General features: G+C 48.1%; 1 protein-coding gene across 2 annotated transcripts in view; it reads left to right on the top strand.

Annotated features, from left to right (window-relative positions):
• The first annotated feature begins 3,616 nt into the window (after positions 1 to 3,616).
• MTHFD1L (methylenetetrahydrofolate dehydrogenase (NADP+ dependent) 1 like) overlaps positions 3,617 to 13,609 on the top strand; it is a 232,004-nt gene continuing 222,011 nt past the window's right edge. For both annotated transcript variants that reach the window (XM_044292321.1, XM_044292322.1), the window contains exon 1: positions 3,617 to 3,836. In XM_044292321.1, the coding sequence (XP_044148256.1) occupies positions 3,703 to 3,836 (134 nt within the window). In that variant the 5' untranslated portion in view covers positions 3,617 to 3,702. The remainder of the gene's footprint in view (positions 3,837 to 13,609) is intronic.

Genomic DNA, 13,609 nt, shown 5'->3' with positions numbered 1-13,609 from the left:
TTGAAGGGGGGCCAGCTTCGCTCACCTAATTCACTGAGGTTTCCTTTCCATATCAGAAAGAAATCATCGATAAAACGTGGCCAAAACCCTATTTTCTCTGTCCATCAAACCGGATTGTCTGGAAATACATAGGTATCTTCCCACCAGCCCAGGAGATTTGCATAGGAGGGTGCACATGGGCTCCCCCTGAGCTGGTGGTAGAGGCGCCCATCAAATAGAAAATAATTATGCGTTAACACAAATTCTAAAAGATCCACCACAAATTGGTTGTGGCTATGGAATTGGACATCCCGAGTCTTCAAAAAATAGAAGGTGGCCCTCAGCATGCGGGATGGAGCTATATAGAGATTCCACATCTAAGCTTGCCAAGATATAATCAGTATAAAAAAAGCAGGGTCTCTATTTTCCTCAAAAAGCCCATAGTGTCTCTAGTGTGGGACAGCAATGACATTACAAATTGGCTTAGGATCCTATCAATATAGATTTTGAAATCTTTCTATGGTCCTCATGTGCTTTAACTACCAGTGTATTCATAGGCATATCTATATGTGGATTCATATCAATGTCTCTCATTTACATTTATTGACTATTGTGTTGATTATCATCGTGTTAATTGATAACTGTATAAGTTTGGTTTTTCCGACATCGGGGTCAAACTACACGTAGATTGCACCAATAAGGCCTAGGATATTTACAATCAGACGTACTACCTTTTTTATAGCCGTTTTGTAAGTGTGGACGAATTTATACCTATCACGTTTTTCTTTGCCCCATCTTTCCCCTGATGAACCAAGGATTGGGGAAACACGTTGGAATTTTGTAGGGCAATATAAGGGTTAGACAGGGCAGGCACGGGACCACAGGCCACCCACCATCAGGGTGTTCCTGTGGGTTGAGGTATTAGTTCTCTATCCCTATAGAGTAGAGTTAACTCTCCCCAACGTTATTGTCACTGAGGATGGGGAAAACCCTCAGCCATGCGATGCCAGAAGATGTTATTGGCTTCTCGGCCAGGACGACAGAATTAGGGAGCAGGTCACCTCCTATCGCGTCCCTAACCTGACCCTGACGCCTAACCATATGAGCCAACCCTGATGGTGGGAGGGCTCATACACAGGAACCTAATATTCCTACTCGCCATCAGGATTGCCCTGGAACAAGGAGCAGGGTAAGGCGACCTGTTCCTTCTGGACACGGAGGAACAGGAGTCTCACTGGCCAAGCTGCAAGGAGATGGGGTACATAAACAGACTTATGGATATGGCAGGAGAACTACTCTTGTTCACACCTACCTGCCACAGCCTTGCTGACTGGATACCGTGCTCACAAGCTGATGTCCAGACCAAACATAAATGGACACAGCAAACACACATAGGAACCCAGATCCTGCATTAAACATGAAAGGAAAACAACATCAACTTAACATCACATATAAAAATTTTATGACCACAAGGGTGGCTTTCACTGGCAGATGGTATTAGAGCCCAGGAGGGTGCCTCCAGCTTACTACAAGGCTGGAGTACCCCTCAGACATCAGGTCTCAACTGAGGTTATATAGGCCCAAGTAGCCACACCCACACAAACACACCCAGTGTTAACACACACAGAAGGGAATTAACCCTACTCACACCAGGGAAGGGAAGACAGCCAGTTAAAGGGGAAAGTGCACACATAGCAAAAACCCTGTGCACACCAAACATACAAAAGACACACCTAACAAAGACAGGTTGCCAGGTGCAACCGCATGCACATTACAGCAAGCTGCCTAGCACCAGCTCAGGCTGCTAAACAACTACATGTTGCCAGCGGCAACCACAAGTGAGGCAACATACTAGCGGCCCTCACCTGTGGTTGAACAACCAAACTTGACCGCAGGCAAGAGCATGACCATGGTCGTGACAGTTATTGTAGCTGCCCTTCCCCCTAATGTTTTTGTATGTCATTGGTGGTGGTTTGGTCCATGTTTGTCTATGATGTTGTATAGCGGGATGAAGTGATATTCCATTCATAGTAATTAAAAGTTGAGTTTTAATTCCTAGCCTTCTGTGAGGCTACTTTCACACCAGCGTTTTCAATTCCGCTATTGAGATCCATCATAGGATCTCAAAAGCGGAAGAAAACGCTTCCGTTTTGTCCCCATTCAATGTCAATGGGGACAAAACTCAACTGAACGAAACGGAATGCACCAAAATGCCTTCCGTTCTGTTTGGCTGTGTCCCCATCGCGGACAGAATAGCGCTGTAAGCAGCGTTTTTCTGTGCGCCATGTGGTGCGGAGCAAAATGGATCCGTCCTGGCACACAATGTAAGTCAAGGGAGACGGATCCAATTTCTCTGACACAATAGAAAACGGATCCGTCCCTCAATGACTTTCAATGGTGTTCATGACGGTTCTGTCATGGCTATAGAAGACATATTATAACTGGATCCGTTCATGACGGATGCATGCGCTTGGATTATTGTAAAGGAAGCGTTTTTGCAGATCCAGGATTTTTTGTGCCGAATCCGGTTTGTGCCATTTCTCAGACCAGACACACAACAGCAGCTTGCAGCGGTTTTCTGTCCGGTCATCCTGATCTGTTTTGACAATGCATGGGGACAAAATGGAAGCGTTTTGCTCCGGTTTGGAGATCCTTTTAAGGCTTCATGCACACGACCGTTTTTTTTTAAGGTCCGCAAAAACGGGGTCCGTAGGTCCGTGATCCGTGACCGTTTTTTCGTCCGTGGTTCTTCCTTGATTTTTGGAGGATCCACGGACATGAAAAATGAAAAAAATATCTAAGTCAAGTTTGCCATTGAAATGATAGGAAAAAACGGACACGGATCACAGACACGGATGACAATCTTGTGTGCATCCGTGTTTTTTCACTGACCCATTGACTTGAATGGGTTCGTGAACCGTTGGCCGTGAAAAAAATAGGACAGGTCCTATTTTTTTCACGGCCAGGAAAAACGGATCACGGATGCGGCTGCCAAACGGTGCATTTTCCGATTTTTCCACGGACCCATTGAAAGTCAATGCGTCCGTGAAAAAAAACGGAAAACGGCACAACGGCCACGGATGCACACAACGGTCGTGTGCATGAGGCCTTACTTTAATGGGGCCGCAAAAGATGCGGACAGCACTCCGTGTGATGTCCGCATCCGTTACTCCGTTCCGTGGCCCCGCAAAAAAATAGAACATGTCTTATTCTTGTCCGTTTTGCGGACAAGAATAGGCATTTCTACAATGGGCTGCCCGTTACGTTCCGTTTTTCTTGCGAGCCCACAGTGTGTGATTGTGGCCCTGCTCCCCCGTTGGTATAGACGGTTCTAGGTGAAATGGGCCCCTGGGCCGAAAAACAATACTTGCTGACTTTATATGGAGCAGAAGCCATGCACTGCAATATATAAAATCACATAACACATATTATCTCAGACAAACCCCTTCATACTAATGAAACGCCAGCTTATTGCATCATCCAAACGTTTAAAAAACTGGCTGCATCCTCAGGGGTTAATAAGCCACTTTGGGGCTTGTACACACGGCGGTGAGGTGAGAGACCCGGCAGAGTACCAGCGGGAGTGTCCCTTTAAGACAGCGCTGCCACAAAAGCCACGCCCACTCTGGGCGGGGACTGGATGCGGGTTCAGAGCCAAATCCGGGGTTTGGGTTGACTAAGTGGGTGCCGAGCCTTCACCTCAGTCTGACTCCGTCCTGCACCATGCGCTGGCCGCTTCTCCGACACGTCTACCGCAGCCTCAGCCCCTGGGACTGGAGGTTGGCCGGCCCCGCCGCCCGCCACTTCTCGGCCACTGGCTGCAGGAGCACCAAGGAGCTGCACGGGGCAGTCACCAGGTACGGGCACGGTGGAGCTGGCACTTGGCCACGTGTCAGCTGGCATGCTGAGGGGGTGGTCACCTGGCGGGCATTTATTAGAAGCAGCTGTGGCAGCCCCCCGTGTACATCAGGAAGCTACCACATGGGTGGGGGGAGGGGAGATAACTTTTTGTGACCACTTCAGACAGTGGGTGGGGGTGGCTGTTTGACAGTGACTCGGATTGTGGGAGTTGTAGTACAACTGATGGTTGATAATGTAAATGCAGTAACAGCAACTGTGCACTACAAATCCCAGCATTGTCTGTATATAAGTGAAGGGGGCTTTCCAGGATTTTTATACTGGTGACCTGACCGCTGGAAAGGACATCAGTATCTGATCAGCGGTGGTCCGACACCTGGGACCCTCATGGATCGTCTGTTTGAGAAGGCAGCGCTGGCAGTAGCACTGAGGCCTTCTCCAGCTTCTCGTAGGCCGTTTGAGGACACATTCATCTGTCAGGAGGCCTACAAGCTGCTCTGCCAAAAAAAGTGAATGGGTCTGGGCGCGATACCAAGCACAGCCGCTAGACAATGGTGAGCACGACTGGCACTCACAGGAGCGCCAGTGCCTTATCAGACAGCTGATAGGGGGGGTCCTGGGTGTCAGACCCCCACCATTCAGATACTGATGACTTATCCTGAGGAGAAGTCATCAGTATTACAGTCTTGGAAAACATTTTTAATCCACTGGAGATCCTCAGTGTCATATTGTAGGCTAAGCCCTAATGGAAGCATCTATTTCAGTACTCTGCAGTCTCCTGAGTGATACAGAAGCCATACAGTGGATAGGACCTTGCTGTCCTTCGATACACAGGACATCTCCTAGTCTAGGCAGCAATGTCAACCTGAGAGGGTTGTGCAGCAGGGGGCAGGAAAAAAGGGAGTGGCCTTTCTGAGATGCAGGCTAACCTACTATTTAAAGAGGACCTTTCATCAGGAAAAAGTATGTAAACTGACTATACCGACGTGTAGAGCGGCGCCCAGGGATCCCCCTGCACTTACTGTTATCCCCGGGCGCCGCTCCGTTCTCCGGTTATAGCCTCCGGTATGTTCCTAGTTAGGCTCCACCCAGGGGAACTTGCTGTGGTCTCTTTCTCCTATGCTGTAGCGCTGGCCAATCGCAGCGCTCAGCTCATAGCCAGGCTATGAGCTGAGCGCTGCGATTGGCCAGCACTACAGCATAGGAGAAAGAGACGCCGGCAGGTTCCCCTGGGTGGAGCCTAACTAGGAACATACCGGAGGCTATAACCGGAGAACGGAGCGGCGCCCGGGGATAACAGTAAGTGCAGGGGGATCCCTGGGCGCCGCTCTACACGTCGGTATAGTCAGTTTACATACTTTTTTCTGATGAAAGGTCCTCTTTAAGATCCGGTAGTAGCAGTGCTATACCAAGCCCGTTACATGTCTACATCTCCCGCACCAAGCCCGTTGCATACAGTGAGGAACAGAAGTATTTGAACACCCTGCGATTTTGCAAGTTCTCCCACTTAGAAATCATGGAGGGTCTGAAATTCACATTGTAGGTGCATTCCCACTCTGAGAGACAGAACAAAGAAAAAAATATATAAAAATTCAGGAAATCACATTGTATGATTTTTTTTTTAAAGAATTTATTTGTCTTGCACTGCTGAACATAAGTATTTGAACACCTGAGAAACGGCAAGAATTCTGGCTCTCAAAGACCTGTTACTGTGCCTTCAAAAAGTCCACCTCTACTCCACTCATTAATCTAACTTAGTAGCACCTGTCCACCCCACAGTGAGACGCCAACTACTATGAAGGGCGGGACCAATGAGCCGTCAAGACACCAGAAACAGAATTGTGGAACTCCACAAGGCTGGAAGGGGCTACGGGGCAATTGCCAAGAAGCTTGGTGAAAATAGATCAACTGTTGGAGCAATTGTTAGAAAATGGAAGAGGCTAAAGACGACTGTCGGTCACCCTCGGACTGGGGCTCCATGCAAGATCTCAACCTCGTGAGGTATCGCGATAATAAGAAAGGTGAGGAATCAGCCCAGAACTACAAGGGAGGAGCTGGTCATTGACATGAAGAGGGCTGGGGCCACAGTTTCAAAGGTCACTGTTGGTAGACCACTACGTCGTCATGGTAGAACTTTTTGGTCTAAACTTCACTCGTCGTGTTTGGAGGAAAAAGGATGAGCTGCATCCCAAGAACACCATCCCTACTGAGAAGCATGGGGGTGGTAACATCATGCTTTGGTGTGCATTTCTGCGAAGGGGACAGGACGACTGCGCTGTATTAAGGAGAGGATGAATGGGGCCATTTATTGTGAGATTTTGAGGAACAACCTCCTTCCCTCAGAGCATTGAAGATGGGTCGTGGCTGGGTCTTTCAACATGACGACAACCCGAAGCACACAGCCAGGATAACCAAGGAGTGGCTCCGTAAGAAGCATATCAAGGTTCTGGAGTGGCCTAGCCAGTCTCCAGACCTAAATCCAATAGAACATCTTTGGAGGGAGCTGAAACTCTGTGTTGCTCAGCGACAGCCCCGAAACCTGACAGATCTAGAGGAGATGTGTGTGGAGGAGTGGGCCAAAATCCCTGTTGCAGTGTGTGCAAACCTGGTCATGAACTACAGGAAACGTTTGACCTCTAATTGCAAACAAAGGCTTCTGTACCAAATATTAAAGGGAACCTGTCACCGGGATTTTGTGCAAAGAGCTGAGGACATGGGCTGCTAGATCGCCACTAGCACATCTGCAATATCCAGTCCCCATAGCTCTGTGTGCTTCTATTGTGTAAATAAACCGATTTGATACATATGCAAATTAACCTGACTCACATACAGGACTCATCTCAGGTTAATTTGCATATGTATCAAATCTGTTTATTTACACAATAAAAGCACACAGCTATGGGGACTGGGTATTACGGATGTGCTACCGGCCATCTAGCAACCCATGTCCTCAGCTCTATACACAAAATCCTGGTGACTGGTTCCCTTTAACACAGATTTTCTCAGGTGTTCAAATACTTATGTTCAGCAGTGCAAGACAAATACATTCTTTTAAAATCATACAATGTGATTGGAGAACTTGCAAAATCGCAGGGTGTTCAAATACTTCTGTTCCTCACTGTATATACATCTCCAGAACCAAGTATGGGGCATAAATACAGAAACAAGCATAGTGCATATGTACACCATCAGAACCAAGCTTGGTCCATTTACAGGGGCACGCTAAATTACCACTTTATACAGCACCAGAACTAAGCACTTAATAATCACCAGAACTAAGTACGGTCCATATATGCAGCACGGGGCCTATGAGGGTGAAGGACCAGGAACCATTGGCTCCCACACCTTGCCCCAATAATCAACTGCATCTCCGCCCTGAAGACTGTGATGCAGTTGAATTCAGGGAGAACATGTGACCATGCAGTCCTGTAGATGCAGATAGTTAAGTGCCAGAGGCCCCAGAAACCAGGTGAACAGAGTCCGTGACCAGGTACCCGGGAGGAAGGTCCGGACCTGGGTGACTTCTGGAAGAGTTGACATGTCTGTCTAGGGGAGATTATCTCCATGTATAAGGCATTAAGTGTACCAGACGTCGCAGTAACGTCTGTACAGGCAAAATCTCATGCATATTAATAATTTTCCGTGGCTGGTGTCCAGGATGTCCACTAACAAAGCTCCTTACTTGCTGCCAGTCGTAGGCTGCAGCTGATGGGTCACTTTAGGCAGGGTGCTGGACTATAGGATATCCGGCACTGCACAAGTTTGAGACTGTTCTGGAGGAAGATGAATCAACTGGCCATCTCGTTGGTGGGGGTGGACATGCCACCAGGAAAACTGATAAGCGCATAGGACCTATAGCCGGATAAGGACCACTGCTGTGTCCTTCTTTTATACTTGAGCTTAACTCTTGCGTAGTGGAAGGTAGCGATTGTTTCCAGTTTCTGGCAATGAGACGTTTGGCAGCTGTAAGTATATGTATAAAGCTTAGTGAAATACCGTATCTACCAGTGCCGTCCTGTAGAACATTAACTAGCGGTAAATCTATTTTAAGTTTAATTAGTATTAGGGGTGCACCGAAATGAAAATTCTGGTCCGAAACCGAAAATTCAGGATACCCCTTGACCGAAACCGAAACTGCCTTTTTGCCCAAATACTTTTAAAAGACCCCCCACCCCATAACAGTGCCATCCACAGACCCCCGCCCACCTCATAACAGTGCCATCCACAGACCCCCGCCCACCTCATAACAGTGCCATCCACAGACCCCCGCCCACCTCATAACAGTGCCATCCACAGAACCCCCCCCCCCCACCTCATAACAGTGCCATCCACAGACCCCCCCCCCACCTCATAACAGTGCCATCCACAGACCCCCACCCCATAACAGTGCCATCCACAGCCCCCATTGTACAATTAATAGATTAATAGAAAATAGCGGGGAGGAACTGGGAGGAGGAGCTGGGGGCCGGTGCGTTCACTGTGCTCCGGCCCCCAGCTCCAGTAGTTATAAAATGTTGTACAATTAATAAGAAATCTATTCATTTGGCCCCCCTCTGCAGTATTACATTCAATACAGCCACATCATACTCACAGGGCTGTCATCATAATGCTGGCCGGCCGGGCAGAGGAGCGGCAGCGTCACGACTGACGTCATGTGCCCGGCCTACTTTCTGAATGAAGGAGGCGGCGCAGGCATGTGACGTCAGTCGTGATGCTGCCGCTCGTCTGCCCGGCCGGCCAGCACAGCCCTGTGAGTAGGATGTGGCTGTATTGAATGTAATACTGCAGAGGGGGGCCAAATGAATAGAATGCTTATTAATTGTACAACATTTTATAACTACTGGAGCTGGGGGCCGGAGCACAGTGAACGCACCGGCCCCCAGCTCCTCCCCGCTATTTCCGGCCGATATGTAAAAATATCGGCAGAAACAGATTAGGTGCATTCTCGGCCGATATTTTCGGCCGCCGAAATTTCGGTGCACCCCTAATTAGTATAATAAGTATTCTCACTTTAACCCCTTAAAGGGGTTTTCTGAGATTGACACTGATGGCCTATCTAATCCATGGTGGTCCGACACCAGGGAACGCCGCGGCCTTCTAGCAGCTTACCAAGCACAGCACCGTATATTCTAAAGCGGCTGTGCTAGTTATAGCGCTCAGCCCCATTCACTTCCTGTGTGAATACCAAGCACAGCCGCTATAAAATGTTCGGTGTAGTGCTTGGGAAGCACGGAGAAAGCTGCGCACGGACCCCCACCGATCAGATACTGATGACCTATCCTGAGGATAGAGGTTTTTAATACTGATGTCCTAAGTACCGGGCTCATTTTTGGTTTTGCATTTTCATTTTTTTTAATTCCCACGTTTCAATAGCCATAAGTGTGTTGTGTTGTGTGGTTTGTGTTTTTTTTTTTTTTTTTTTCTGTAGCATAAGGCTACTTTCACACTAGAATTCGGGGCTCCGCTTGCGAGTTCTGTTTTGAAGGCTCTCACAAGCGGCCCCCGAACGGATCCGTACAGCCCTAATACATTCTGAGTGGATGCGGATCCGCTCAGAATGCATCAGTCTGGCACAGTTTGCCTCCATACGGCCGTGTGGACACCCGAACGCTGCAAGCAGCGTTCGGGTGTCAGCCTGCTGAGCAGAGGACAAACGGATCCGTCTAGACTTACAATTTAAGTCAATGGGGTATGTAAGTCAATGGCTCAATTTCAAACGGATCCGTCCCCCATTGACTTTCAATGTAATGGATCCGTCTGAGCAACTTTCACACTTAGAATTTTTTCTAAACTATAATGCAGACGGATCCGTTCAGAACGGATCCCATCGTCTGCATTATAGGAGCGAATCCGTCTGTGCAGACACCAGACTGATCCGCTCTGAACGCAAGTGTGAAAGTAGCCTAAGTTGTATTGTAAGGGCACCATTTAATTTATCATGTCTGTTATTGGAAAACGGGAAAAAAAATATTTGCGGGTTTAGATTGAAAAAAAAAAGTGACATGACGTCCTGACGCCTGCTGTATTATAGAGCCGGCGTGTGAAGTGGGCTAACTGTAGCAGCCTGCTCCATACATTCCTTCAACCACTGTTCCCTTCTGGATTAACTCCTTTAACATACTGGTACATCACAATCAATTGGGCATGCACAAAAAATATGCGGCAAAGTGCCACCAGATAGGCCACATCTCCAACAGAGGTTCTGGATCTCAGAATTGAGACTGTGAAGGAGAGATGGCATGTGATACCAGAACATTAGTAGTTACAGGTCCTTCTAAAAAAATTAGCATATTGTGATAAAGTTCATTATTTTCTGTAATGTACTGATAAACATTAGACTTTCATATATTTTAGATTCATTACACACAACTGAAGTAGTTCAAGCCTTTTATTGTTTTAATATTGATGATTTTGGCATACAGCTCATGAAAACCCAAAATTCCTATCTCAAAAAATTAGCATATCATGAAAAGGTTCTCTAAACGAGCTATTAACCTAATCATCTGAATCAACTAATTAACTCTAAACACCTGCAAAAGATTCCTGAGGCTTTTAAAAACTCCCAGCCTGGTTCATTACTCCAAACCGCAATCATGGGTAAGACTGCCGACCTGACTGATGTCCAGAAGGCCATCATTGACACCCTCAAACAAGAGGGTAAGACACAGAAAGAAATTTCTGAACGAATAGGCTGTTCCCAGAGTGCTGTATCAAGGCACCTCAGTGGGAAGTCTGTGGGAAGGAAAAAGTGTGGCAGAAAACGCTGCACAACGAGAAGCGGTGACCGGACCCTGAGGAAGATTGTGGAGAAGGAACGATTCCAGACCTTGGGGGACCTGCGGAAGCAGTGGACTGAGTCTGGAGTAGAAACATCCAGAGCCACCGTGTACAGGCGTGTGCAGGAAATGGGCTACAGGTGCCGCATTCCCCAGGTCAAACCACTTTTGAACCAGAAACAGCGGCAGAAGCGCCTGACCTGGGCTACAGAGAAGCAGCACTGGACTGTTGCTCAATGGTCCAAAGTACTTTTTTCGGATGAAAGCAAATTTTGCATGTCATTCGGAAATCAAGGTGCCAGAGTCTGGAGGAAGACTGGGGAGAGGAAAATGCCTGAGGTCCAGTGTCAAGTACCCACAGTCAGTGATGGTCTGGGGTGCCATGTCAGCTGCTGGTGTTGGTCCACTGTGTTTTATCAAGGGCAAGGTCAATGCAGCTAGCTATCAGGAGATTTTGGAGCACTTCATGCTTCCATCTGCTGAAAAGCTTTATGGAGATGAAGATTTCATTTTTCAGTACAACCTGGCACCTGCTCACAGCATCAAAACCACTGGTTAATGGTTTACTGACCATGGTATTACTGTGCTCAATTGGCCTGCCAACTCTCCTGACCTGAACCCCATAGAGAATCTGTGGGATATTGGGAAGAGAAAGTTGAGAGACGCAAGACCCAACACTCTGGATGAGCTTAAGGCCCCATGCACACGGCCGTTGTTCACGGCCGTGTGCGGGCCGTGGAACCGCGGCCTGGATCCCTCCTGTGAGCTGGAGCGCACGGCGTCACTGGTTGCTATGACGCCGTGCGCTCCCTGCTGCTGGCACAGTACAGTAATACACTGGTATAGATCATACCAGTGTAGTACTGTATTGCGGCGGCAGCAGGGAGCGCACAGCGTCATAGCAACCAGTGACGCCGTGCGCTCCAGCTCACAGGAGGGATCCAGGCCGCGGTTCCACGGCCCGCACACGGCCGTGAACAACGGCCGTGTGCATGGGGCCTAAGGCCGCTATCGAAGCATCCTGGGCCTCCATAACACCTCAGCAGTGCCACAGGCTGATTGCCTCCATGCCACGCCGCATTGAAGCAGTCATTTCTGCAAAAGGATTCCCGACCAAGTATTGAGTGCATAACTGAACATAATTATTTGAAGGTTGACTTTTTTTTTTTTTTTTTGTATTAAAAACCCTTTTCTTTAAAGGGAGTCTGTCAGCAGATTTACCCCTTTTTAACAGTTGCCATTATGCTGTAGCTGCAAAACAGACGATTAACACGGTACCTTTAAACGCTTTGGTGGACTTTTAAATCTGCCAAAAACGAACTTTGATGAGGGCTCGCAAGTGCCCAGGGCGGAGTCCACCGTGTTGGAGCCCAGGCAGCTCTGCCTCTTCGGCTCTTATCCCCGCCCAGCCTCCTCCTCTGCTCGCCTATCTGTTGTCTCTCCCCCTCAGCGAGATCCCGCGCCGACGCGATGACTTCCTTGGTCGGGGCATGCGCATAAGCTACTGCGATGCCGTGTCAGCAATGGGCATTGCAGTGCGCATGCCCCGGCCAAGGAAGTTATCGCGTCGGCGCGGGATCTCGCTGAGGGGGAGAGACAACAGATAAGCGAGCAGAGGAGGAGGCTGGGCGGGGATAAGAGCCGAAGAGGCAGAGCTGCCTGGGCTCCAACACGGTGGACTCCGCCCTGGGCACTTGCGAGCCCTCATCAAAGTTCGTTTTTGGCAGATTTAAAAGTCCACCAAAGCGTTTAAAGGTACCGTGTTAATCGTCTGTTTTGCGGCTACAGCATAATGGCAACTGTTAAAAAGGGGTAAATCTGCTGACAGACTCCCTTTAAGGCTACTTTCACACTAGCATTCGATCGGATCCGTTCTGAACGGATCCGATCATAATAATGCAGACGGAGGCTCCGTTCAGAACGGATCCGTCTGCATTATATTAGCATATAAAAGCTAAGTGTGAAAATAGCCTCAGACGGATCCGTCCAGACTTTCAATGTAAAGTCAATGGGGGACGGATCCGCTTGAAGATTGAGCCATATTGTGGCATCTTCAAATGGATCCGTCCCCATTGACTTACATTGTAAGTCTGGACGGATCCGCACGGCCAGGCGGACACCCGAACGCTGCAAGCAGCGTTCAGCTGTCTGCCTGTCCGTGCGGAGGCGAGCGGAGGCTGAACGCCGCCAGACTGATGCAGTCTGAGCGGATCCGCATCCATTCAGACTGCATCAGGGCTGGACGGAAGCGTTCGGGTCCGCTCGTGAGCCCCTTCAAACGGAGCTCACGAGCGGACCGACGAACGCTAGTGTGAAAGTAGCCTTATTGGTCGGATGAAATATGCAAATTTTTTTAGATAGGAATTTTGGGTTTTCATCAGCTGTATGCCAAAATCATCAATATTAAAACAATAAAAGGCTTGAACTACTTCAGTTGTGTGTAATGAATCTAAAATATATGAAAGTCTAATGTTTATCAGTACATTACAGAAAATAATAAACTTTATCACAATATGCAATTTTTTTTTTAGAAGGACCTGTATATTGGGTTTCACAATATGTAAGACATGTAGATGTTTTAGCTGCTCTATTCCAAATTAAATGGCACGCATCTGTGGGAAGTGCACGAAGTCCTGTATGGTAGCCAGGTAAAGCCTCCCGTAGAAGGTCTGCTCAGGAGTTTGTAGGTGCAGAAACGACGTGCCCCTCAAAGTGTGTAAAACTGCGCAGATAGGAATAATGAGCTTTGGGAGAGAGCTGAACAGTAGGACATAAGTCAGCGTAGGGTAGAAGATCTGGCGTTTTACAGTCAATTATGTCAGCAAAGGGGAATAATCCCTTCTCAAACCATGGGTGTGAAAAATCTGAAGTTGTACTTTTTGGGAGTAAAGGGGTATATAAAAGAGGCCTTGGATGAATATCTGGTTAAGTGTTTTAGAATAAGTATGCCAAATGTCACAAGTAAAAGACTTGGGTCCCAGTAGGGAAGACTCCCT

The sequence above is a fragment of the Bufo gargarizans genome, chromosome 4, assembly GCF_014858855.1.
Source record: "Bufo gargarizans isolate SCDJY-AF-19 chromosome 4, ASM1485885v1, whole genome shotgun sequence".
In the NCBI taxonomy this organism is placed as follows: domain Eukaryota; kingdom Metazoa; phylum Chordata; class Amphibia; order Anura; family Bufonidae; genus Bufo; species Bufo gargarizans.
This window is presented reverse-complemented; position numbering and strand designations above follow the sequence as displayed.